Here is a 27718-nt window from a genome sequence, read left to right on the forward strand (position 1 = left end):
AGTTGGGTTTTGTAGCAGTGGGCCAACTTGAGTATAGAGTAACTATGTCAGGAAAGTTGAGGATATCTTTCGGGGGGGCCTATTGTCTCTTCACTTGCAGAGCAGATGCCTTTTTAAAGGCATTCTTTATTCTTGTACAACATCTTGGTCTGCTAAAAATAGAAACCCTGATCTGGCCTCAGTTAATGATTTTTCATAGGAGAATAGATGATGTGTTCTTCCTGCTGTCTTGGAAGCCTTTAAAAAGGGAGCATCCCCGGCACACTAATCCGTGAAAAGAATCCTCCTCTTGTCAGCAAGGTGCGCTGGCATTCTAAGCATATACAAAACTGTTCAGTTTCTTCTGCTTTCACTTCCTTCTATGCTCCTTCTTTGGAATAGGTTGAAATGTTGGGATGGAAGGTGATGAGGTGTCTGGATCATGTAGCCCAGTGGCACCTTCATATAGAATAGGGTGGTTTAAAATCTTCGAGCTGGGTATTATGTATGCTTACCCAGAAGCAAGTCCCACTGTGTCAGATAGGGCTTACTCCCAAGTATCGTGTCATCTAAAACTCCAGGTTTGCTAATATAAGGACGACCATGTTCTTCATCTGCTCTCTGCCTTAGAAAGGACAAATGAGTCCTGATTAGTGCTAGAAATGTCTTTGAGTAATTGCTGGTTTTTATTTTGCAAAAAGGAGAGTAGCCATTGCTTCTTTATTCTAGTATGCCTCCATGCAAATGGCCAATGTGAGACTGATGAACTAGACAGCAAATTCAGATTGGACTTAACGGGGACCATGGGTTTCTTTCACACAACACTTGATTAAACACCTGTCTTTTCATAAATTAAGGCTGTATGTTTAGACCAATTAACCTTTTCCCAAACTTCAACGTAGGGATCCCCACCCCCCAAATACAGAGGAAGAGTATCATGTCTCTAAGATTGAATAAAACGGATAAAATCTATTATTCATTGTGAGAAGAAAAGTACAGAGATTGGATATAGATTTTAGTAATGCTTAGAGGACACCCATTGAAATCAATAAGACTTAAGTTTTACAGGAGGGCCCCGCTAATATTTTATTTATTTTTATTTATTTGTTTCATTTATAAACCGCCCATAGCGAATGTCTCTCTGGGCGGTGTACAAAAGGTTAATACAGCGGGTTAGGGACCAAGCCCCCACTGTAAAGCAGAAATTGCTGTAAAGCGGGGCCCCATAGACTATAATGGGCCGCATTGCACAAAAATGACGCGAAAACGTCGCAAAACGGCAAAATTGGCTTTAAAATGGGGAATTTCCCCAGATTGAAAGCCGACGCATCAGCAGAATGCCGGAAAGCTGAACGCTGCAAAGCGGGGCCGTCCTGTATATTAACACACTAGAGCCAAAACAACTCCCCAAAACAAACTAGACCGAATCCCATAAGCACTTATATGGAAATACTGTATGCACTAACATGGATTTCAGCCGAATGTGATCATCCTCAATCATCCATGGTTTTTCTTGTTTTAAGTCATTTTATCCGAAAAGACAAAGTTATCTGCTGTTGTTGTATACAGATTGTAAGGAAAATCCACTTTTTGAAGTTTCATTTTCATCAAATCTAGTATGAGGAGAGAGCCACTGTGGCTGTATGGCTTCTACACACACAGCAGTGTGCCCTTCAATCTCAGCCCCACCCCTTAATTAAGGGCAAGCTTTAATCTGTGATTAACGCTTTATTTGATTGCTCTGCCAATTAAACTGATTAAAGCATGCCCAAGTCCCCTGTCTTAAATGTATAAAACAGCTATAAAAATGGGAGGCTGGCCTTCTCAAGAAAACATAAGCAGTTGCTAGGAGAGGCATTAGCATTGCCCACTCAACTTTCAAGAACATCTTGGTTGGGCCAGAAGGCAGAATGGTAGTATGTTTGGCCCAACCTGTGCGTAATGTGAGTAGGAACTCAAGTGAATTAGAAATAGTTGTATGGGGGAATCAGTTGGGGGTGGGACCAGCAGGAAAATTAAAGAAGAGCTCTCCGTCTGGGTTAGAGCATTACAGCTCTTGATTCTGCAGCAACACATTGTTAAGTAAAGTTTGTTCCTTCTAACCAGTATTTGTAGTTCATTTCAAATCTTGTAAATATTACTGTGTTTCAAATATCGGCTGACTGAGGGTAAAACTAGATGTTATGGCAAATGTGTAGCTGTCTACTAGCCTAATATCCCTGACACACTTGTTTTCCATGTGTATAGAGGTGTATAGAGAAGCAATTGCGTGATGAAGAGCTCCTTCCTGCAGGTTGACCGCTTCTATTATAATAGGGCTGGAGACTGCTGGACCTGGCCAGTTGTAAGGGAAAGTTGGCTATCATTCCAAACTCCATGTTGACGGTATCAGAGCTCATTCCCACATTGTCTGAGGACAGAAACACACTCACTGTTCCAGTGCATCTTCACCTTTCTCCTCTGAAAACAGGGGCACACAACGCTAGTTAAACCCTGCCCTTTTCTTACTGTAAAACCTGGTGAGAGAAGCTTGAATGCATTTTTTAAAATTTCAGCTTGAAAGAGATTTTGCAACCCATCGGCAGATCCACCCATACCCCCTCCTGGTGTGGCTAATGGAATGCTTTGATCTAGCAACTAGTGTGTTTACAGCCTGACTCTAGAAGTTTCATGTAAATATAGGAGGAGGATAAGGTAAAGTTTATGGGACTCAACAGAGAAGGTCCTGCCCAAAAGCAAGCAACTAGGCCATCACTGTCCTCTGGGACGTGCCTTGTCAGCAATGAGCAAGAAGCCCCTAGAGCAGGAACCTGTGGCCTTCTGGGAGTTGTTGGACTACAGGTCTCATCCTACTTTGAACATGGGCCATGCTGGCTGGGGCTGATGGGAGCTGGAGTCCAACAACATCTGGAGGGCCATGGGGTCCTCACCCCTGCCCTTGAGTGTTCTCCTGCAGGGGTCCAGCAGTTCTTGTGCAGGACCCCCACCCCATCTCACATGCAAAGGAGCCAAAGGCATAGAAAACTCAAGCAGAATCAACAGAGGGCCATTTCCCCTAGCAGGAACTGCCAGCCAGTTTCCAACATGGAATATAGGAGGCTGCCTTATATCAGGTCAGGCTAGTTGATTGTCTAACCTTACATTGTCTATACCAGCCTCCCCCAACCTGCCCCCCTAATATTGTTGGACCACAACTGTAGCATCCCTGCCTGGGGCTGATGGGGTCCAGCAACATCTGGATGGCACCAGTTTGGGGAAGGTTGGCTTACACAAGAGGTAGGGAACGTCAGGCCCTACAGACCTATCAGGCCCTTGGGACACTCTAAGCCTCACCCCTCCTTAGCCGCACCCCCTCTTACCTATCATCAGTATTTTTGCCTGGCTGGAATGTGTCCTTGAACTCTGATAATGTGCCAGCATGGAGGACAAAGAGGGGTGTGGGAAAGTGTATAGAAACTAGCCTACTGTACAAAGGCACAATTTACATTACTTGCTTTTTCCTCCTTTTTCCTCTGGCCCCACCCACCATTGGCATGTGGCCCCCAGAAGGGTGCCTAGGAGCGAATGCAGCCCTCAGGCTGAAAATGGTTCCTCAGCCCTGTCTGCACTGACTGGCAGTGGCTCCCCAGGTTTCAGGCCAAGGTCCTTCTCATCATCTGCTAGCTGATCCAGCGGCTAAGGGGATGGCAAGAAGGAAAGTGGTTTTGCTTTAGGGGCACTTGGTAAATCATATGGGTGCTCTGAGGAGAACATACATAATAGAAGCCTCCCCGACCATGTTTTCCCCAGCATCACTCCAAGCAAGCTTCAATTTCAGCATTTATTTACCATTTTATAATTCTGTTTATATATACATATATATATATATTAAAAAAGCCATTGAGAGAGAAAGGTAGATAGCAACAGACCTGACAAAAGAGAAGAATACACAGGGCAGGGAGCTTGGGGGGGGGGAAGAGAAATGGCATTACAGAGTAGAAGAAAGGGGACCTTTTAAAATGTTTTTTCCTTTTTAAATTCCAAGCCACCTAAATAGACCAACTAGAAGACTTCAAAACATCCTAAGATACCTAAAACAAACTCAAGCACGAGGGTTTGAAATATTTACAGACCGGGGAAAATGCAAGGTTTATTTTGTGTAGGGTTGCTTAAAACATCAGAGTACTTTTATTATTATTTTATTACTTTAAAAAACTTTTTATGCAAAAAAAGCAAGGATTTATTTCATCCCCAACAAGCAAGAGGGAAAAAATTACACCAGACAAGGTGGAGATGGGGGTGTGGTTGATTCGGTGAACAAGAGGCCACTTTTGAAAGACAGAACGTGTCGCAAGGCAGCTGCGTGAGATGCATTTAAGAAGCACAGAGGTTCTTGGGTTGTTCTGTTGTTTGTGGGGAAGTTGGGTTTGGGGAAGATGGAAAGAGGATGGTATTTCTGAAATGGTAGAGAATTGGCCCAGTGAAAGGAACCCTGGACTTTGGTCATCAGAAGGAGTACATGAATTAATGTGGCACCCAAAAGGAGAAAGGGACAAGAGAGAGACCACCCTAAGTGGGAAATTCAGCACCGAAGGGGTCAAAGTTCTGGGAGTTCTGGTTTTCAAACTGTGTCTCCAGGGTACCCTGAGGCCTCTTGGGATTCATCAATGAATAATGACAGATAAGCTTTCTTGAAAGACCCCTTGGTTACCACTACTAATCTTCCACTGCAATGCTTAGCTTCAAGGGAGTGTTCTAGGGTGGACTCAGTTTGCAAGGGGTACCTATGAGGCCCAGCAGACCAATGCTCCACATGAACTAAGTATGTCCCCCTAGACTATGTCCCAGAATCCTTTGAAACACAGAGAGTTCCATGGCAGACATGCAGGAATAGCTCAGTGGACAAGCTGATGAGGAAAGGGTTTCCTTAGGACAGAAAGTTTGAAAGCCACTGTTCCGAGGGGACTGCGACCTGGACAAGGCATGGTTGGGAAATCAAGCAAAAAAGGACAGAAGGATTGACAGATCTACACAGTGAAGTTCAGGAGAATTCAGCTGGAGCACACCTCCCCCAAGTACAAATGTTAGGAAACCTCAGTTGGCTTAATCCACGAAAAGAAGGGGATGCATAGCAGAATCAAAGGCCCATAGCCTTGTAACTTTCCAGCCCACTGATACTCATTCCTTTCCCAGAACTGAGAATCAAACACACAGATTCTGGCTCCCAGTCCTTTCATCTACCCCACTAGCCATCCTGTTGTTTGCAGAGGCAGGGAAAAGATCACAGGTCTGCTGGCTCTTCCTATTCCATTGGCTGTTTTGTTTGGGGCAGGGTGGGACTTTGCCGTACCAATTAACAGCCACTCCCTAAACATGTACAAAGAATGAACATTCTTGGGAAGGAGGTCATCATCAGTTCTTTTGGCAGTATCGGACCCTGAGCCCCACTAAGCCCCTTCTGCATCTTTATAAACCCAGCCCTTTGATCTTGTCATTGCCCCTCCCTCCTTGCCACACATACACACACACATAATTTGGCTGAAGGATAATTGTTTTTTTGGGGTGGCGGGTGCAGAAATGAGAGACTGACTTTGCTCAGGGTTGGGCGGATAATTTTGGGAATCCCCTGATTCTCTAACCCTTCCTGATGGGGAAGGATCAGATAAGTAAACAAAGGAGTGAATTCCCCCAATTACCACTTCCATTTGAGGGAGATTACTTCTTTGTTTCTTTCCCTTGGTGAGGAGGGGATTATCCCTGTGCCCTCACCCAATAATCCACAGGGAAATCCTCTTCTCCCAGGGTTGAGGGGGTATCCTTTGGGAAAAAGACCCCTCTTACTCCAGGGCAGTGACCACATTGGTGGGGCTAGCAGCCCCTGAGCTGTCGTTTCCACCTCCATCTTTGCCCTTGTGACCGCTGTACTGGCCGATGAAGGAGCCATCCTCATTAAACTGAACATCCACGCTGCCCCCATAGTCAGCCAAACTGTCGTCGCTTCCCAGGGCCTTTATGTCGCCATTCAGAGAGGGCTGGCTGCTTGTGAAAGGTTTCTCCTCGTTATCACTGCAAGGAGAAAAAGGAGAGAGATGAGAAAAGGCAAGTGTGTTGTACATTTCTGTAGGCAAGGCAGACCTCAAAGGGAAGCATACAAATTAAGTGTGGAGAGCCTGTGGCCCTCCAGGTGTTGTTGGACTCTAGCTCCCATCATCCCTAACCATTAGTGATGCTGGGCTGATGGGAGTTGGAGTCCCAACAAGATCTGGAGAGCCACAGATTCCCCATCCTTGATATAAGGCAGCATGCAAGATGGCAGGATTGTGTAAAGGTGACTATTTGGGGTGTGTTGGTGAACTGCACGCATACAACTGTGAGCCAGAGGGCCAGTCCACACAGTACAAAAAAGGCATCACACGCTGGGGGAATGACTGCAAGGGAAGCTGCAGCTGTATCATTCTGTGGAGGGTTTTAGGGTAAGCCACATGGGTAACCCTACCACGGGATAAGGTGAAATGGCCCCTTCAGCAGCAGGTTTTGGTTGGCATTATATGCAGCAGAGAAGAAGACAGACATGTTTCCCAGGGCTCAAGTCACAGAGATGTCCTGTGTAAGGCCTGTGAAAGGTTGTCACACAGAGGTGGGCCAGGATCTCTTCTCGATCATCCCAGAGTGCAGGACACGGAATAATGGGCTCAAGTTACAGGAAGCCAGAACATCAGGAAAAACTTCCTAACTGTTAGAAAGGTACAACAGTGGAACCAATTATCTAGAGAGGACTCTATGGCCTTATAGACACCTTCCAACTCTACTATTGTATGATTCTAATCCATGATCCCATTTGTTTCAATGGGTCATGGTAGATTGTGCCCCATCCAGTTGATGGAAGGGGGATAATCTTTGGATTATCCACTTCAGGCAAAAATATGGCCAGCCAGTCACCCACAGGACTATTCCATGTAAACATGCTCCAAGGTCATTTGAGCATCTTCCTGAAGCCTCTTTTGGAATGTGTGAAGAGGACTTAAGTGGCTGAGAATGCCAAAACCAAGTACTGCTTAAAGCAGCAGAGCTCAGCAAAGTAAGGTAGAGAGGGGGTGGTTTCACTCCCTTCCCCTGCATGTTCCTTTTTGAGAAGTATGCAAACAGGCAAACATGTGCAAAAGATGCATGAGCATGTCTAGATTGGTCCTTATAAATGGCATCACAAAAGTCCTGCATTCCCAAGAGAGTCTACTGCTGGTCATGGGCCTGCTAAAAGGAAAGCATGTTAAAATGCAAATTTGGAAACTCAAGCTTGGGTGCTCCTGTGAGAAGGAGAAGAGATGCTGAAGCCTGTACTTATAAGAATGTACACTTGAGGATTGCTGCACACAATAGAAAATAAATATTTGAAATTGGCCCAAAGGGAGATGTTAGACTATTTGAAGAGGAGACACCTGTGGACAGATGGTAAATATGTGCCTGAAAGATGTGATGCTCAGGATTTCAGGGATTTGCTTGCAGACATGCATAATCTCATTCTGCTCAAATGTTCTAATGTCCACTGTGGACATACTGCAAATCCCTCTTTCTGTTATTGTGAGAAGTGATCCCAGTATGCCTAAGGGAAACATGAAGAATAAAAATTTTAAAAAGTGTGCCCAAGAAGTAGGCAATGAGCAGACAGCCAAAAAATGGGGGTATTCCAAGGATGTGTCCCAGAGGGCAATGTGTAACAATGCCAGGTTGAGAGAAGAAACAGTCACTAAAACACACCTTCCAGGAAAACATGCATGACTAAAATCCAAGCAGAGGAGTGGATGTGGAAAGTGGCAAGAGCAAATGTGCACAAAAAGGGGACGTGAGAAGTTGTTTTATGGCTATGCAACATGGGCCAGGGAGGGCATGAGTGTCAAGCAGGTCTGGATGTGTACTAGAGTCAGAGCTATGTGTTCCTAAAAATGTACCAAGGATGGCTGGATTCTCTGTAACCTGTATGCATCACGCACACTAAGCAAAACTGCAACTATTTCCTTAGCTCATATAATTTATTCTGATTCTGCTTGCCATAGGAAGGGGCAATGAGCCATGGAGATAACTGAAGGCCTCACCTCCTGGTTTCAGGAAAATCCTATCAGGACTCCTTTGGGCTTTGGAAATTTGACCAGATACAGCAGGTTTAAGGAAGCTTTGGCCCTCCAGATGTTGCTGAATTACATCTGCCATCATCCTTGGCTATTGGCCATGCTTGCTGGGGCTGATGGAGTTGTAGTTCAGCAACATCTGGAGAGCTAAAGGTTCCCCACTCCTGAGAGGGAGAACCTATCTTCATAACCACAAGGGCCAGAAACATGTTTCCCCCTCACCCTTAAATACAAGCTGGGGTTCTCAAGATGCTCTGTTGCTAGTACCAAGTTTTGAGTTTTTTTCTGAACTTAATTGCAGAATACTGCACAGACAGACAAGTATGTTTCAAAGAAAAGTAAAATTGAACAATTAAGGTGAAATGAGCAGGCATGAATGAAGTGAGCTAAAGGGATGAGCACATTGCAGAAGTGTGCAAACATGCCTATGAACTTATGAGGCAGGGGATGTTAAAGACCAATGTGGATCTCTGTTATCAACAGGTCTGAGTAAGCTATGAAGGTCCATGTCCATTGTGTATCGCAAAGAGGAAAGCATGCAGGCTGCCGCAGTAGAGACAGATGTCTATTCAGTGCCTCCCAAAGGGAGGAAGTAGACAGCTCCAGTGCCACCTCCACAAGATCTAGATGGTGGATGTCACTGAGAGGATGTAGCGTTGATGCTCAGGAAAGGCAGATCAGGACAAAACCGTCAAGGGATGGAGGGCTGCAGGGGAGGGGGGAGGTTGTTACCTAATTCTAAGCATTGATGAACTTCAAGGAAGGAAGACAATGAGGGAGAAGGTCAAATCATGCAGTTATTACTCTAGTCACTTTTATCCTGATGGCACTACTACATATACATGCATACATGCTTACACTTTCTCTCTCCCCTGTGTAATTACGTGCAGTTCTCTTTCATTAAAACCAATGGAAGTTTTGCCATTGGTTTCAGTGGGAGGTGGACAGCATTTGTCATGTGTAAGTGCTTCATATGGAATTAGAGAAGGATATAGCTAAACTCTTAGGATATGATCCAGTTCCTCCATGTGCACAGTATTGGGATGCAGTGGTATTGGACTGCCATAGGTTGTCCATCTTTCTCTCCCCCCCTCCTCTTCCACACCCCAGTGCAGATGCAAGCAGCTTGCAGGGCTATTACAAGGACCTATAGATACTGCTTAGAAATGTTAATGATTAAGTGGTATATAAATACCTTAAACAAATCATTTAAAAAAAGATCTGTGAGCATCACCCTTATCTCCTGCTAGCCTTCCCTCTTGCTGAGATAGCCAGTTTAGGGTGGTGGTTAGAGTGTTGCATTAGGACCTGGGAGACCAGAGTTCAAATCTCTGCTCAGCCATGAAACTCACTGGGTGGTCTTGGGCCATTCATTGTCTCCCAGCCTAACCTACTTCAAAGGGTTGTTGTGAAGATAAAATGGGGACAGTAGAAACACATACACCACCTTGAGCTCCTTGGAGAAAAGGTGGAATATAAATGTAATAAATAAATAGCCAGTTACTTTAAGCTCCAGAGCAGAGAACAGAGATGGAGCAGAAAGTCCCTGCAATGTGGATATGCCAGAAAGGGGGACAGGGGAAACAGGGCCCTATGGAGGGGACCTATGGCAATTCCTCTCCATACCAGGTAGGGTACCTGCAGGGGAGTGGATCTTGCCCTAAGAATCATCCAGGCAAACTAGGAAGACAATACTTGGCAGGCACAGTTATAGTCCATCTGTAAAGGTAAAGGTGTCCCTGCACTTATAGTGCGAGTCGTTTCCGACTCTTAGGGTGACGTCTTACGACATTTACTAGGCAGACCATATATATGGGGTGGGATTGCCAGTTCCTTCCCCGGCCTTTCTTTACCCCCCAGCGTATGCCATGTACTCATTTTACCAACCACGGATGGATGGAAGGCTCAGTGGACCTCGACTCCTTTTACTGGAGATTCGACTTCCTCCTTCGATTGGAATCGAACTCCGGCCTTGAACAGCACTTCGGCTGCGTTACTGCCGCTTACCACGCTGTACCATTTCAAGGGAGACCTACTGTTGTCACAAGCTGACATTAATAACAGTGCTTTTTAGTCTGGAATGCAAGGCTTATCACTAGAATGCTAATACGAGACAGAAAGTAGAAGAGAACCATTTAAAATGTAACCTATTTTAACACCTCTTTTTCATTTGATTTGCAAAGGTATTTAAGGTTCATTTGTTGAAATGGCCGGACTTTCTTCCTGGTGCAATAAGGACAGTGGGGAAAAGTGGGGAAAGCAAGGAGGCGAGTATCCTGGTCCCTCCAGCCCCACCTTCCTCAGGCAATATGGACAACCCTCTTACCTCTCCAAGGACCTCCATTAGTGGAGCAAGAGATGGGAGAGAAAAGAGAGAAAGAGCCAGAGTCAGATTTCTAGTATAGCCTGCAGGGGAAAAAGGCAGAAATGTATGCACTAAGAGAAGTGTGTAGCATCCTAAGCATGAGGATTCCTGTTCATGGTCCCTCACCTCTGCCAGTGTCTCATCCCCTCATTTTAACCAGACTCCTTTCTGCAGTAAAGCTTTTCGAGAGCCATCCTAGCCTTACCTACCTTTTATAGCTGCTTCCCCTCACCCTCCAGATGTTGCTGTAGTACAACTCCCATCATGCCTGATCATTGGCCATGCTGGCTGGGGATGATGAGGGTTGTAGTCCAACAACATCTGGGGAGCCAAGATTGGGAAACCTGCTTGATCAGTTATTCCACTAACCTTCTCCTCCCTCTTTTCACTGTTCCCTGTCAGACCTTGACTGCTCCTGTTTTGTTCTTCTCTTGTAGACTACCAACCCCGTGGGCCAAGACTGCATAACTTGGTCAGTCTGTACAGCCCCAAGTACCCTATTAGCACTATATCAATGGAAGTAGCACAGAAACTCAGTGCCAACTCATAAGATTGCCTTGGCTCCCCTGAGGTGTAGTACCATCAAAATCTCCACACCTGATAGAACAGGTGTGGAGAATCCTTGGCCCTCTAGATGTTGTTGGTCATTGGCCATTCCTACTGGGGCTGATGGATTTATGGTTCAGCAACATCTGAAGGGCCAAAGGTTCCCCACACCTGTATTACAATCTCTTATTAAATTGTCTCTCCTGCCACTATCGCAGCACCATCCATCCATTGGTAGATGACTGTTTTGTACAAGGGTTTGTAGAATATTCCCCCTTCCTACCGCTGCCACCCTCTTTACTCTCTGTTCCTGCTCTAAGTCCTGCTTTCTCACTCACTGTACTTACCATTGGAGACATATTAATACTCAAGATTGTGTGTCGAAATAAAAACCCTACACTAAGGTAATCCAAAATATCTGCCAATAAAAATGGAATTTCTACAACCTGCATATATTGTGCAAATTAAGCAAATTTGCAAGACATCTTACTTTGTATAGTTTATTTTTCTTTTGATAGTCATGGAGAGGGAGAAGGAGCTATTCAGGGCACTGAAGCAAGGCACAACCCACAGAAGTATATATTTGCAACCATAAGGGCTAGAAACTTGCTTCCTTTAAAAAGAGGAAAAAAGAAAGCTTGAGATTTTTAAGGAAGCTGAATTCTGTGGCCAGTATCATATTCCATAGCTTTTCTGCCTTCTGCAAAATTACACAGCCCTAACAATCTCTCATGAGGTCTGGTCAATGAAACTCCAAACATATGCTGAATTGTGCATGGTGTGGGAGTCTGCCATAGACTGGGGAAGGGACAGCATCAGAAGCAAGCTTTTCTAGGCCCCTTGGTGCCTGCCCTGAGAGGGCTCACTTCAATAAGTGTCTCTGCATGTTGAGACTGGGGCAATACCTACCCAAATACTCGTGCTTGTTCACATCACAGACATCTGACCATATGCTAGTTTCAACCCACTGAACTCCACACTTCTCTAAGCACTGGGATCCAGGCAAACTGAGTCTTTTGGGGGCATCATATTTATTTATTTTATTTATTTAATTACATTTCTAGACCGCCCTATAGGTCTATCTATATAGACCATACTGATCAATACCCTGTGGTTGTGGGGTGGGGTTCTCTTGCCCTTGGGGGGGAGAGAATCTTTCCCACCCTGAGCCCAGGCCTGTTTGCCCTCAGTTATTTGGAGAGGCACTTCCACTTCTTTGCCTTGTACCTGTACTCCCCAAAGGTCTCGTCCTTCATGGGCCTGGCTTCAGAATCCACCTGGGTGTCCTCTTTATCTTTCACTAGAGTAGAAGAGAAAACATGTCAAACACAGTGAAAACATAGGTGGGCAGGGGTGTGGACTTGAGTGGGGTGGGAGGGAGAGGTTAGTCCAGAAGATGGCCAAGCAAGGGAAATGTTGTAAAAACAGAGGAGAGTAGCAATGCCATCTCTCATTTTGAAGGGCTCTACATCTCCTCTGCCTCGCTGAGGTGTTGGGACAGAACTATATGAAAACTGGGATGGGCATCTTAGAAGGTTGTTAGGAAGCTGCCCCACAGCTCTTAAGAGTCTGAGGGGTTGGGTGCTTAACCAAATGGGAACTCAAGCATCTGGGGCTAGAGATAGAAAACAGTTTTTTCAGAGTGTTGAAATGTGTACGATGGAGATAGGATTGCCCAGGGTCTCTATGCACTCATTTCTTTTGCCCCACAGTCAAGTCTTGAAGCATTACAAAAAGCTTTCATCAGAGATGATACTGGAATCATCTACAGACAACAATGGCTTCATCATGCTACTTTTAATTCTTTGGGGAAAAAACTGTTGGTCTCCAATCTGGGACACCCTGCGCTCAAGAGCAAGGGTGAAGAACCCTTTTCAGCCAGAGGGCCACAGACAAATGTGGGCAGACCAACAATGTAAAATTTACTTTTCTACAGGAGGCTACTTTCTACACACCCTCACACACCCGTCTCTGTCCTCCATCCAGGCAAGAAAGTAACATTATCAGAGTTCAAGGGCACATCCAGCCAGGCAAAAACACATGGCAGGAGAGTGCAAAGCAGGGGCCGTGATGGGTGGGGGGATGTGGCTGGACAGAGTTCCAAGGACCAGAGAGAAAAGCCTGGAGAGCTTTATTCTGCCCCTGGCCTTGAGGTTCCCCACTGCTGCTCAAGGGACAGCACAATAGGAAAAAAGCTTATGAAGAATACAAGAGGTGCAGCCTCAACTGTTCTAGCTGCTCTGCAAGGAACCCTGGGAGCTGTAGGTTTGGGAGTGTGCTCAGAATCCGATAGAGATTTTCTCATTGACTACAGCAGCCTTTCCCAACCAGTGTGCCTCCAGATGTTGTTGGACCACAACTCCCATCAGCCTCAGCCAGCATTGCCAATGGTCAGGGAAGATGGGAATTGTGGTCCAACAACCTCTGGAGGCACACTGGTTGGGAAAGGCTGGACTACAATTCCCAGGCTACCTTAAGGAAGCAAATACCATAAAGCCCATTCAAGCTGGTAGCACAGGTGTGTTCTAACCTATAAGCTGTCCCTCCACCACGTAAAGCAGATATGGGGAACCTGTGGCCTTCCAGATGTTACTGGATTACAACTTCCATCATCCTTGACCATTGGCAATGCTGGCTGGGGTTGATCAAGTCCAGCAACATCTGGAGGGCATCAAGTTTTCCATCCCTGTTTTAGACTTATCCAGCCCAGTGGGTCAAATATTGGACCTGAACTTGGTTCACATGGTTTCAGCTCCTAGCTCAACTGTGGACTTCACTAGGTGAACTCCATAAACTGCACCCATCTCTCAAGCTCTTCTTCTTCTTCTTCTTCTGTAAAATGGGAATGATAATAACCTACCTCACAGGACTGTTGTGAGGACGAACACCACCAGGCACACTAAAAGTGCTATATAACTGATAAGTGATAATAGTCTGGGGGTGTGGCCCACGGGGGTCTGCTGCGAGGTGCTAGGGTGGGGCTGGGGGCACCTCACCCGAGTACTTGCCGCCCTTGCTGCGCTTGATGAAGCAGAGAAGCACCAGAACCAGGATGAGGAGGACAATCGCACTCACAAAGCCGATGAACCAACCTTCTGCAGCAAAGCTCTTCTGGAAAGTCTCACGAACTGCAAAAAGAGCAAACATAGGAAATTAAGACCTACCAGACTGGGCTAGACGTGTTTTATTCAAAGTGCTGGTTCATCCAACTCTAAGTTCTGACTACCAAGAGATGTTCCTCCCAAGAACATCTGGCCAGAATGTGTGATGATGGAAATCCACAAGCTGTACACATCTAGATTAGGCTGCAGAGAGAACATGTTACTGCTATCTTGGTAGAGCTGCATTCCTAGATGACATTTGTGTCTTACACAACCTGGGTTCAAACAGGGTAAGGCTCAGAGAGCAGCTGCTACCATATATGTCTCTGCTTTCAAATCCAGGGATGAGACCTGTTTTCATTTGAAGGCCCCTTGGAAAGTACATCCCATCCGTACATGCATCAGCTCAATCTAGTATTTATATTATACAGATTCATATATGGAGGAACTTGTCTTTAGTTCTGAAATATATGCAATAACAAGCACTTGGGAATTGTTTTTTACAATGGGTTAATAGGCACTCTGTGTGTGTGTGTGTGTATCCCGCCCACACACCTACATCTGAATATGTGTGATATCTACCCCACATCTCTGGGGTTAAGGGAGCTGGAGCTATTTGTACCTAACACCGGGCTGGGCCATTGGTTTCTCTCAAAAGAGAACCATCATTGTTCTGCAGTGCTCGCAACAGTATCTTGAATACATATTGTGGAGACATTTGATCAGCTGGCTGGAAAGCGCTCCCTACCCATAGATCTACTTGCATGGAAGTACGGAGCTAGGGGCAGTTACTCATGAATACATTAAACAGCAGCATGTGCAAAACAGTAGCCTGGAATCCTACCTACCCAAGCAGCAGTGCCTTCTACAGGGTCAGAAAATCAGTCTGTCTAGTTCGGTGCTATCAACATCAGGGATGAGGAACCTGTGGCCCTTGGGACGTTGCTGGACCAACTCCTATCATCACTGACTGTTGGCTATGTTGGCTGGGGTTAATGGGATCTGGAATCCAAAAATGTCTGGGGAGTTACAGGTTCCCCACCCTGCTCTACAATGACTTTCAGTGGATGTCCAGGGTTTCAGACAGGTCTTTATCCAGCCCTGCGTGGATACACGATGGGTTGAAATGGGAACCTTCCATGTGCAATATATGCTTTGCCACTGAGCTATAGCCATTTCCCTGCAACCATGGATCAATTCAGACACCCCTGACTTTGGGGGCTCATGCATTGATAAAAGATTGAGGTAATAGAATGATTTTCTCTTGATGCCTAAAATATGTTTAAGTGGGAACCAGGTAAATGCATCTGTGTCACCCTTTCCCACAGCTGGGGGAACAGGGAGGGGAAAGCAAGGCAGTATAGTAACAAAAATGAAGATTTCCCACAGAAAATCTCCTCCCCCCCCCTTGCCTTCTCAAAGCCCTCCTGATCTAAGCCAGCACCATCCTAAATATATCTATTGCTCTCAGATGTAGGATAGCCTTCCTAAAATTCACTCTCCTGCAATATCAATCAGCAGCTTCTTGTCCCTCTGTCTATATGACAAGAGGGAACAATGGCTCTCTTATCTCCTTCGCTATGGCCTTTAAAATATTTCAAGACAGTAATCAAATCCCTGCCTTCCCCATCTTTTCCCAAGCCTAGACATCACCAGCTCTTTTTAGCATTTCCCAAGTCTCTAAGAGTATGAATCTGACATTTTTGTCAGATCACAGAAGGCCCTCCACTTAAAGGTGTCACATTTAATAATGATAACCATAAATAATACATCACAAAGCCTATTAAAATGCCTGAGAAACCAGGAGGGAGTAAAGGTTCAAAAGATAAATAAAACCTAAGCCTTTGAATACTCTCTCTCTCTCTCTCTCTCTCATGAATGTTTGTAACATTTTCCTCAGTAAGAGTTTAATGAAGAGACCCTTCAGTGTGGTACATAATCCATTCCAAGTTTGAATATAATAGGTCTGATCCTAATGTAGTTTTCTCGCCATGGAAAAAATAACCAATGGAAGGAAAACCTTCCCTTTTTAGAAGGTAGATTAAAGTTGGTCTCTTCTCAAAGGCATTTACTTAGCCAAAATTAAATCTATTTGCTGCTACTGGATCCAGACAAAGATAGCTGCACTAAGCTGCACTTAAGCGCCACTGAATAACTTCTGAATAGACATGATTAGGATTGCTGCCTAATTACCATTAAAATCAGTGGGACAATGTAGTCACAGCTAATTTCCCCCACTGATATCAGTGAAATGCAACTAACTTAGTCTGGACCCAACTTCGTTTTTAACAGGATAATTGCTGTTTGTAATTCTTGCCTTGATTTCACTGTTGTTTTATGGCTGATAGATCTATTATTGGTTCTAAACTTCTTTTGAGTCCATTCCTAAGGAAGTAGTATGTATTATTAGCAAACAAACATCTCACACGAGCATACAAATGCTTGTGGATTTTGCCAAAAACTGTCTGTCAAAAGGAGAGGGTTCACTTGGTATCAGCTGTGTGCCAAAAGGCAATTGTGCTGTGGCACTGGTGACTTAATCAGGACAGGAGGAAGTAAGTTTTAGCAGAACCACAATGGGGAAATCAGGAAGAATACGAAGGAAACAGACACACAGCCCAGAATGGGCAATATTCAAGGCAGATATAGATTTGGGAAGGGTGGCTAAAAGAAGAGATGTGGCTGAGCAGCAGACTGGCAAGTTGCAAAAGAGGACCTTTAATAGTTGTGCAGGAGAAGAGATTTCAGCAGGCGGAGCCTGTGTATTAGTCTGAACAACCCATGAATGGATTGGCCAGATAGCCTTGCAAGGTCACCACCCCCAATGTTATTGGGTTTTGCATTCAGAGTCAGAGAGTGTCCCCATTTATTAGAATACAGGCTGTTCCCAGAACCACCTATTCATAAAGTTGAGCCATGCTGAAAATTTGTAGTTTATCTGTTCCCCCCCCCCAAGTGAACAGATTACCTTAACTCAAAACATAAAGTAATTTGTTACAAATAAAGTGATTCATTACGGAAGAATGGCAAAGGAATCTTATGAATAAAAATAAATCTTAAAGCAACTGTCAAAAAGAAATAACTATAGATAAAACAAAAAAGTTCTAGACTAGTTTAACCTAACAATATGAACAATGACATGTTGCACGAACACTGAGTAAAATTCAGAGACTTTTCACAATCAAGCAGTATAAAAGTATAGTAAAAAAAAGAAATAAAGCTTGCATGCATGAGCAGCACCGAGCCCTCAATAAACTGTGGTGTGGAAGCATCTCAAGTATGAACGAAGTATTAAAATGTTTGAGCACCGTGAGACACAGCAGCAGCTTCAACAGTGATCCACTGGTCTGAAATACCACTTACCAATACCGCTGGTTTCTACTTCTGTCTCCCATATGGTTTGATTATCCCCGGTACGGTGTTCTTTCACAAGCCGGACCCGATACTGTTTGCCTGGCTCCAGGTCTGGGATGCTGTATGAACCCTGCCTGGAGTTGGCTTTTCCTACAATATGCCACGGTTCTTTATCTGTTTGGAATACAGGGAGATAGGAAAAAAGACCAGACTGTATATTCAGTCCCCTTTCACCTGGAGCTGGGTTAAATGTTGGAACCTGGCCTGCTGATGCTGTGTAGCAGACATTAAGGTGCCCAGACTGATTTGTATATTGCCTCTCCTCTCTTTAAAAAGTTATTTATTTATTATTTTATTTATATCCCACCCTTCCTCCCAGCAGGAGCCCAGGGCAGCAAACAAAAGCACTAAGAACACTTTAAAACATCATCAAAACAGACTTTAAAATACATTAATACAAAACAACTTTAAAAACATTTTTTTAAAAAAGCTCTGAAGACATCTGGAAAAAAAGTTTAAAAAACAAATTGTTTTTTAAAAAAGTTTAAAAACGTATTAAAAAGCAATTCCAACACAGAAGCAAACTGGGATAAGGTCTCAACTTAAAAGGCTTGACAGTTATATAATATTATTCCGGAACTTAAGGACAACACTTTTTTCTCTCTCCCTGGTGTTGACTCTACGGAATTGTCACTACTATTGCTTAACACAGCCAATATCATCCTGTCTTCAGATGAGCTCATGGCAATTACTGCTGGCTTTGGGGGATTTCTGTAAGAATTATTTCTTCATGCCAAGAGCAAAATTATTGGGAAATATCCAACATCACACTAGCAGACACAACAGAACTTCCCCTTCCCCTCCTCCCTCTTGCAGGCCCGTCTCTGCTCTGGAGGGTCCCCCAAATGTTGTTCAGAAATGTGGGCTGACACCATTAGATGTCACCCATTGTGTTTGGGGAAAGACCTACGAAACATACATGAAGAGCCATTGAATAGATTAACGCTTATTTTTTTAAGAGGGGTCCTGTTCTCAGAAGCCTGTTGCTGGAGGGATCACTTTTGTTTTACTAGAAGGCACATAAGCAATGGATTCTCAAATTTTGGAGCACAAGATTTTCACATCCTCAACATCTGGAGGGCAAAGTAATAGCCAGGTGTTTTACGGAGCTGAAATATGTCTGAAACCAGACATCGTAAAGAAGAATGTGACATTTTTAAGTTACAGAAATTAACTATCTTTTTTACGTTTAACCTGCCTTCAGTTCTATTTGTCTCATCCAGATACTAAATATTCAGTGGATATGACAAAGCTAGACATGACCCGCCCTATATCCAAAGTCAGCCTTGTATTTAACAACTCACCTGGGGCTGGGAGCCATGAGAGAAGAGGGATTCCATGTACGTGAGTGAGAGGACTGGCAAAGGAGGCTTGGAGAAAGCCATGCCTTCTCTGCCAGCCCTCTCACTCACCTGCAGTCTGCTTGGTTTATTTATTTATTTCTGCGATTTATTTATCGCCCATCTGGCTGGAAACCGAGTCACTCTGAGCGATGTACAAAGTCATAATATATAAGTATCACAACATCAAAACAGCAATAAAACTAAAACAACAGGTAAAGGTTTCTGTGCAGCACTGGCTGCAGAGAAAGGGAAGCCCTCCTCTGAACCCAACCCTCCTCTGCAGCCAGCATTGAAATGCAGGATACAGTACTAGCTTCTTACAGGCTAGTAAAATAATAATAATTGCAGGCTAGTAACCTTTGTGGGCTTATTTACAAAGCTAATCTAAACCAAGACCCCATTCTTAAAGTAAGTGACAATGTCAATTTTCTTAAAAGGCTATCAATGGCTACTAGCCACAATGGCTATGTCTACCTCCACTGGCAGAGGCAGTATTGGGAAGAGTGCAATTGTGCTCAGGTCCTGCTTGCGGGCTTCTGGTTGGCCACTGTGAGAACAAGATGTTGAACTTGCATATTGTCTTTGGCCTGATCCAGCAGGACTCTTCTTATGTTCTTATATTTTGTTAGTGACCTCCAGATTGGACTTTGCAGAAACTATTTTAAGCTCCCTCAATTACAAAGTGCATTTCTTTGAAAATGGGAGAATTGTGATTTCCGACTCAAAATGACTGCCTTTTGCTAAGGATCCTCTGCAGATACCTAAGATATAATCTATCTGCCTGTTATGTCAGCTAGGGCAAGTATGAGAAGGTAGAACAAACATTTTGCTCTGTTTAGTTCTTTGACTGGAATTCTTTTGTTCTGGTGTGCTCGCTAAAAAGCCAGCTACTCCCATCTTGATTCTCCTGGCTGGAATTGCTTGCAAAGTCCTGCCTCCTTCAAGCCAGCAACCTGGGAGGGGTGTATGGATGTGTGGCAGGGAGCCATTCTTCCTGATCTCCCGTGGCTTATGTCAAGAACTGCTGCTCTGATGCTGCCATATCTAGCAAGGAGGTCTAAGTGAAAAAGGACACTCTTTCTCACTCTCCCACTTGTTTGCCTGAGGATAATACTCTGCTCCATCCCATCCTGTAGAAAGGACATTGTGTCACAGTATGCAACAGGGTTCCCCCCATCCACCAACTCAGATTTCTCTTCAAAATCCTCCTTTGTGAATTTTGCTGTTTTGTATCAATATACGGTAACGTGAACAACATTTGAGTCCAATATTTCACTTTGTTTGATAAATGACCAGCATTTATGCCACTTCTCTAACTTGATGAGAAAGGATAAATAGGCTGTCCAAGAAGTCGAAACCACTCACATTTTAGAGGTCAAACATTGAATTCATAATAATCCAGAATGCTGGAAGCTGAGATCAGAAGCTCTCTACCAGGGATGGGCAACCTGCAACCCTCCAATATTGTTGGACTACAAACTCATCTCATTCCTGACCCATTGGCCATATTGGCTGAGGCTGATGGAAGCTGGAGTCCAACAACAACTGGAGGTCCACAAGTTCTCTATCCTTGCTCTATGTTCGCTTTTTTCCAGTAACAAGAGGATACCTTTTTGGCAGCAAGTGCCTGAGCTTGCCTCTTTTTGCTATTTTTGGAAAGGCCTCTTCCAGTAATGTCCCATTTCTTGTTGCAGTGGGCAGGTCAAAATCAGTGCACACAGCTAAATGTGCAGGATTTCATGAAAGTGGCTTAAAGATGGATTCACTTGGTGGCTATGTGCCTTCTGTCTCAATTCCCCCACTTGTAAAATTACAACAAACATCTCAGCTTGCCTTGTGGCATGAAGACAAATGTGAGAAGAAGTTGTTGGGGTTTCCCGCCCCCATCCCCACATCTTTATGGGAGGACCCACAACCCCACCCTCTTGCTCTTACCTGTCTTGCTCATAAGATGGACTCCAATTTCCACACCTCGCTGGTTTGGATGTGGGGTCCAGGTGATGGTGGTATAGTTCTCCCCTGTGTCACCCAAACTGATGTTCAGAAAGCTCAGGTTCACTGGGCATGGAGTCAGGAAGAACAATGACATGGCAAAGGAATTTATTAGCACAGTTTAATGGCTTCCCTCAAAAGACACAAAGTGCCACCAGATTTATTTATTGAACAAAATGTATAACTGCTTGATTGTGGAAATCTTCTCAGAAGTTTACAAAATCATGAGCAGGGATGAGGAACCTCTCTAGATGTTGATGGACTACAACTCCCATCATCCCTGGCCACTGGCCTTGCTGGCTGGGGCTGATGGGAATTGGGAGTCCAACAGCATCTGGAGGGCCACATGTTGCCCAGCCTGCCATAGAGCTCTCCATTAAGTTAGTATGTGTTGGAACTGTTTTAATTTTTAACATTTTAAAATTTTTAATGTTTTATATTGTTATATGTGTATTGTATTTTTGATGTTCTTGTTCTTGTAAACCACCCAGACAGCTTCGGCTATGGGGCGGTCTATAAGTTTAATGAAATAAATAAATAAATAGAGAAAAGCAGCACACACAAGGCAGCAAAAGCACTGCAACACATTTGGAGGTGTTAACCCATGATCCCATGTGTGGATTGGTCTCTGCACGCAGAAAATCACACATAAATCTGGAATGTGGCATAGACGGGTTTCTGAGAATCAATTGGGGAGGAGTAAACTAGTTCAAGTGTTGCTTTGTTTTTCTTCACTTCCCAGTGGCAAGTACTTCTGGCTGTGAGAAGTTTCAGAGTGGGGATCCTCTGAGCGCTGAGGTGGAGCCTTAGAAACTCATGTGGCTGGGCACTGTTGGATGGAGAAAAGGTACCCAATACCCTTATTGGAGCAGATCATGAGACAGAGGTTGAGAACTGGGGGCTGTTACTTCTGCACCAACAGTCACTTGGCTGCTGAGTGGGGTGTGGAATGAGTGATGGCATCAGCAGCCTCTGTTGCCATTCTTGGTTCTAAACCACCACCCAGATCCCATGCTGCAATGTGGTTGCATGAAATGAAAGTAGCAGTTTCTGCACCTCCAAAAATACTATTTAGTAAGGCCCCTCTCCTCTATGCAATCACACTTGTCACTTGGTAGAGATCATGCTGCATGAAGCACCACTGCTTGTTCACTGAACAGTTACTCTTCCCTTGAAAACCACAGATCCATTGATCCAAACAGTTTTGCCCAGTATTCTGCCTCCCTTCCTGTCTTCCCTCTCTTACTGGCCACTGCCATTGGTGCAGAGGCAAGTTTTGAACTGCAGGATCTCATCATGACAGCCCCGCCACCAAGGACGGTCCAAAATGCAGGCAGCTGTGCTGATCCGTTATACACACAAATTCTAAAGGCCAACAGTAGACAGCATAAATACTCAATATATTAGGATCAGCTGACCATCACAGAATGGGACACTGGCCTTCCTCTATGCCAGTTGTGGGGAACCTTTGGCCCTCCAAATGTTGCTGAACTACAACTGCCATCATCCCTGGCCATTGGCCATGCTTGCTGGAGCTGGTGGGAGTTGTAGTTCAGCAACATCTGGAAGGCAAAAGTTCCCTACTCCTGTTCTATACTAACATGTCACAAATAACAGTAAAACTTCACCATCATCACACTCACTTACCAGAGCAAGAGAGAGCTACCAGTTATTCTGGCCCTCCGGCTAGTGATGTCATTCCTCCTACTTTGAAAAAAAAAAGCCCCAGAGCTGTGCTTCCCTATATCTCGCCCCACAGGGCTGGTGCCAGGCATGACTGGGCCCTTGGGCACCAGCCTGCTCTGGGCCCTTGGCACCATAGTCCAACACTCCCCCATGCACGCAGTGCGGGGCTAATAAGCCCTCCATCCCATACCACCTACCTCTCGTGTTGTGGAATGATGTGCACGCATGCCTGCCATTAACCAAGATGGTGGCAGGGGCATCAACCCCATAGGGAAGCCCCTGTTGCCATCTTGGGTAATAGCAGGCATATGCGCACAGCGTGCACGGCATTTGCACTGATAGCATAGGTAGGTGGGGTGGGCGGATGGCCCTACTGAAGCCCGTGCTGTCTGTATTGGGGGGGTGCCTGGGAGCTCCCTCTCCGTGACCCACAGCAGGGTCAGATTTCAGGATCCGACGTTGCCATGGATCACAGAATGAGAGCGCCACTCTCACACCCTAAGGAGGGGCCCAACCTGGCTGCTCTTTGGCGCTGGCCCTGCCGCTCCCTCCACTCCACTACTGGCCACTCTCCTTCCCAACTCCAATATAAACTTCCTTTTCCTGCTAGAAGAACTTGTCTCTGCAACTTGTCTCCTCCAACATGAAGTTTGGGTACTGAGTACCTTGTCTATCTTTCCAGATCTGGACTTGCTCCCTGGTCTTGCTAGATCCCCTACTTCACCCTTGGCCACGCTAGCTCTGCTACCTACTCCTTTCCACCTGTTCTCCTCAGCCCAGCCCAGCCCAGCCCAGCCCAGCCCGACTGGTTTCTTTGAACTGATGTCAGCTTGGCTTCCTGACTGGTTTGAAAAACAGAGAAAGGAGAGGGAAGGTGGGAAAGACATAATAACAAAGAGCCAAGAATGCATGTTCCAAAAGCACCCAGAGAACAGAATATTCACCAGGGTAGAGGGTTTTTTTAAATAAGGAATGAGGTTTTTTTAAAGGAAGGAAGGAGGAGCTAGAGGGGCATGCCACAGTAAAGGTCTGACTGCTTGCTGGCTGAAGGAACAGCACAGGCTCCCCAAACAAGGAGGAGGACAGGAACATAGATGTTGAGTGCCTCCACATTTATTATTATTATTGTTGTTGTTGTTAAACATAATCATAATCAATTAATTAAATTTATATCCCTTCCTTCCTTCCAGCAGGAGCCCAGGGCGGCACTCAGTATTTTGCAGATGGGATTCAATCATATACTGGAAATTTTGGTTTACAGAAGTAGATTAAAATGCCCTGTTGCCCTAGTGCAACAAATTCATTTCAAAAAGAAAGGAAAAGAGGTGTTCGGCAGTTAGGAAAGCGACAGGGAAATGTACTGAAAAGTCTGGGGTGACTGAGTGATTTAACGGGAAGACATCCTGAAAGTAAACCAGGATGAATGCTCATTGTCATATAACCACTCTGAAGATGAATCAGGGCAAAAAGGGGGAAGGGCCGTAGGTTAGTGGTAGAGCCTCTGCTTTGCGTGCAGAAGGTCCCAGCTGTCATGGTCCCGTCAGAGGACTCCTCAGATGAGGACGACTCGGGAGTAACAGCAGCAGACCCAGGAGCAGCAGACTCAGAAGGAGACATGGAGGAGCCTCCTGAGAATCCAGCTCCTTCTCCCCCTCAGCTGCAGAGCACCCCAGATACAGCAGAGGCCCTGCAGCCAGACACAGACAGTGCACAGGATACTCCCCCCTCACCTGCAGAACGTAGACAGCAGAAGGTCAGGCAGAAGAGAGGCAGGCCTGTCTCCTTAAGGCCCAAACGCTGAGGGCTCACACCTGCTGTCAACCCTGCTCTTTATAAGGCACACCTTGGCTGCAGCTTGTTGCTGACTGCAACGTCAGGTGTGGCTTGTGTGTTCCTAGTTTCCGTGCAACCTCTTTTGGACTGACCCCTTGGCACTTGATCCCGGACCTCTACTGACCTCGCTTCTGGACTCCTGACTCGGCAAGTACGCTTCAGACAAGCCTGGCCCTTATCAGTTCCCCTCCTCCTAGACCAGGCAGATTTATGGCCAGACTGCCGGCTAAGGACTTTGCTTCCCTGCCAACCACCCAGGAATTTCCAGCCCCCACCGGCACTGCTGACGCAGTGTAGAGCTGACACCAGCTTCAATCCCCAGCACCTCTGGGTAGGGCTGGGAGAGAAGCCTGCCAGAAACCCTGGAGACTGCCACTCAGTGTGCTAAGCTCAGTAGAAGGCAGCTTGCTGTGTTCCTAGAATAAATGCTCAACAAGGACCAGACATCGTCCATCCCCTGCACCAGTTTTGTGCAAGCTAAATAAACAAGTTGTCTGGAGGGGTCTGTTGTCAGCCAAAGACTTCTAGTCCTGGAGTAGCTTGTATGGACTGGGCCAGCCACTGTCAGACTTAGCTCCTGTGCTGTTCAGGGCAGGCCAAGGTCAAAGGAGGGGAAGAAGAGAAAGGCAAAGGCATCTGTATGCAATGACAGCAGATCTCTTAGTTGCTTACATCAGCAAGCAAGCCTGACCTGGAAGTATCATCTGACCAATTCTGGCCTCTCAGTGCAATAGACACTGTCTTTGCTAGCATGGAGGCTACCCTGCAGTTCCCTACTTTGGACAATGCTGGGAGGAGGCCTAGAGACATCTCTCAGGTCACCAGTTCAAGACCCACAGTGGGCTCAAGTCTTGATATCTGTTGCAAGGTAATGCATTACCTTTAGGCAGTGGACTATGGATGCCATGCACCATGGCAAAATGGGAAACAAAACAAATCCGACCAGCAGGGTCACTAGGAAATTCTCCACTGGAATACAGAAACTGCTACAGATTGTTCCCCATATCCATTAGTGAGAAGGCAATGGTGCCATTTGGATCTTCTGCCTCAGGTACAGGGCTCACTCCCACAGGAACAGGCCTCACTTCCCCCTATGCACACACTTTCCCCTATGCGCTCTGCTTATTTAATTCCTTCTTTATGGCAAATCGCCATTATGTCCAAAATTGCAAACTGAGGTTTTTTCTTTCTCTTTCAAACCAGCATGGCAACCCAGCTTCAAAACATGGTTTATTATGCACAAACCATAGTATGTTGGTTTGGATGAAACAGCAAGCTGCTTTGTTGCTGAAGAGGAAGACTGGGTAAAACTGTGCTAAGCTATGGCTTTGCAATACTTGAACAAGTCTGACTGAGCTTCAGACTTGCACATTCCTCCCTTGCTTCTCCCCCTCTGGCATGGCTGTGAGATCAGCCTCTAGATGCTTTGGACTACAACGCTCATCACCTATCACTCATGACCATCGTCTATGCTGCCTGTGCAGCTGATGTGAGTCGGAGTCCAAAACATCTGGAGGGCACCAGCTTGGGAAGGCTGGCTTAGCATTACAGCAGAGCCAGGCCACCGAGGAACACCACCTATTCTCCCTGCACCCATGGATGGATGTCATGTAGGGCACACATTCCATATGAGAGGGCATGCACATCACTTCCAAATCTGAGGCCCAGCACCTCTCATTTAGAAATTGTCATACCACATGGTGTACGTGCTGAAATTCTTGGTGTTTGCTTTTTTTGAAAAGGGAACAGATACACTATTGCTAAGAATCAAACAAGAAATACATCAAAGGTTTATTCAAAGGTCCAGGCCACATGCTCCGCATGGTATGCATTTATTATTGTTTAAAGGCATCAGCAACAACACTTGAGGTTGTCACAAAGGAAAACAGCAGAATATGAGTGGATGTAGGAGCGGTGCCCAAAGGTTTTTGTACTGGGACCAGGAACTGAGCCTGACACAAAGGCTGTCTATTCAACTAAGGGGTACTGCTTCTTTTTTTAAAAGGGGTGGTGATGGAAATGATCTTGCCCCAATTTTGTATTCCTTGTTCTAAGCAGGGAGTCAGTGTGAACTTGTAAGATACGTCCTCTCTTTCTCTCCCTAGGTTCAAGGTGGGGATGGAAAAACCTGTGGTCCTCCGGATGTTGTTGGACTCCAACTCCCATCAGCCTCAACCAGCATTGCCTAGGGATGGTCAGTAATGATGAAAGTTGTTGTCCAATATTATCTGGAGGGTCACAGGTTTCCCATCTCTGGTTTTGGAGGCAGTATTTGTAAGGCTTCACTTACCTGACTCACGCATTGCATGCTCCTCCAGGATAATGGGGTCCCCCAGCCCCACACTAGTTTCTGCCCACAAGAAGAACTTGTAGGGAATATGGGCAGGAAGCCCACTGACGGTGTAGTTATGTCTGTTAGGTGAGATCTCTGTGATGGGCGCAATTTTTGTCTGGTTGACTGTCTGGATGGCTAGGCACAAGAGAGCAGAGAGGGGCAAAGTATTAACAATTAGGGTTCTCAGTATAATGCAATCAAATACATGTCCTGTTGCTGAGTAGGCAAGGATTTCTGAAAGAAGAGATTTCTACCAAATCAAGTTTCTAACAAATTAGGCAAGAAAAGGGCAAGGATTGCTGAGCAGGATCCAGGCAAAGTTAAGGGCCTTTAAGTGCAATTGATTTCAAAGGAAGAGCTGAGCATGTGCCGAAATATCTGTCATTGAAACCAATGGGACTTGGGATGGAAATACTTGACAGATGTAAATATTGATTGATTGATTGTACTTATATACTGCCCCATAGCCGAAGCTCTCTGGATGGTTTACAGTAACTAAAAACATTAAAACAAATATACAAATTTAAAAACATCTTTTAAAAACAATTTAAAACACAATTTAAAAACGTAAAACAATTTAAAACACATGCTAAAATGCCTGGGAGAAGAAGAAAGTCTTGACCTGGCACCGAAAAGATAACAGTGTTGGCGCCGTTTGTGTGTAACAAAACATCTCCCCCTCCTTCATTGCTTCTCTACTCCAAATTGTCTCTTCCCAAAACTGCTTGTCACATGCAATTTTTAGTACCCCCAATTAAAGATGTCTAACTGTGGATTGTGTCCACATTTTTTCAACAGCAAGAAGGTAGATGGAGATTAAACATTAGGCAGAATTTATCACAGTAACTCCACAATCCTATATGTCTCCTCAAAAATAAATTCCATTTAATGCAGCTTATTCCCAGGTACAGGATTGCAGCCTCAGGCTACAGTGCCTGGGAGTAAACTTAGCTCAACTCAGTGGGACTTACTTTTGAATAAATATGCATAGGATTGTGCTGGACAGCTATAATGCTATTCAC

General features: G+C 45.2%; 1 protein-coding gene across 4 annotated transcripts in view; it reads right to left on the minus strand.

Moving 5' to 3' along the window:
• Positions 1 to 3775: 3775 nt before the first annotated feature.
• Positions 3776 to 27718, minus strand: part of L1CAM (L1 cell adhesion molecule) — a 138516-nt gene continuing 114573 nt past the window's right edge. For 2 of the 4 annotated variants that reach the window (XM_061614255.1, XM_061614256.1), the window contains exons 22-27: positions 26652 to 26831; positions 20786 to 20908; positions 17457 to 17621; positions 13989 to 14120; positions 12220 to 12292; positions 3776 to 6024 (exon numbers count right to left, since the gene is read on the minus strand). In XM_061614255.1, coding sequence (XP_061470239.1) covers positions 5796 to 6024; positions 12220 to 12292; positions 13989 to 14120; positions 17457 to 17621; positions 20786 to 20908; positions 26652 to 26831 — 902 coding nt within the window. In that variant the 3' untranslated portion in view covers positions 3776 to 5795. The remainder of the gene's footprint in view (positions 6025 to 12219; positions 12293 to 13988; positions 14121 to 17456; positions 17622 to 20785; positions 20909 to 26651; positions 26832 to 27718) is intronic. The other 2 variants (XM_061614254.1, XM_061614253.1) reach the window with 2 other exon arrangements.

The sequence above is a fragment of the Rhineura floridana genome, chromosome 3, assembly GCF_030035675.1.
Source record: "Rhineura floridana isolate rRhiFlo1 chromosome 3, rRhiFlo1.hap2, whole genome shotgun sequence".
In the NCBI taxonomy this organism is placed as follows: Eukaryota; Metazoa; Chordata; class Lepidosauria; order Squamata; family Rhineuridae; genus Rhineura; species Rhineura floridana.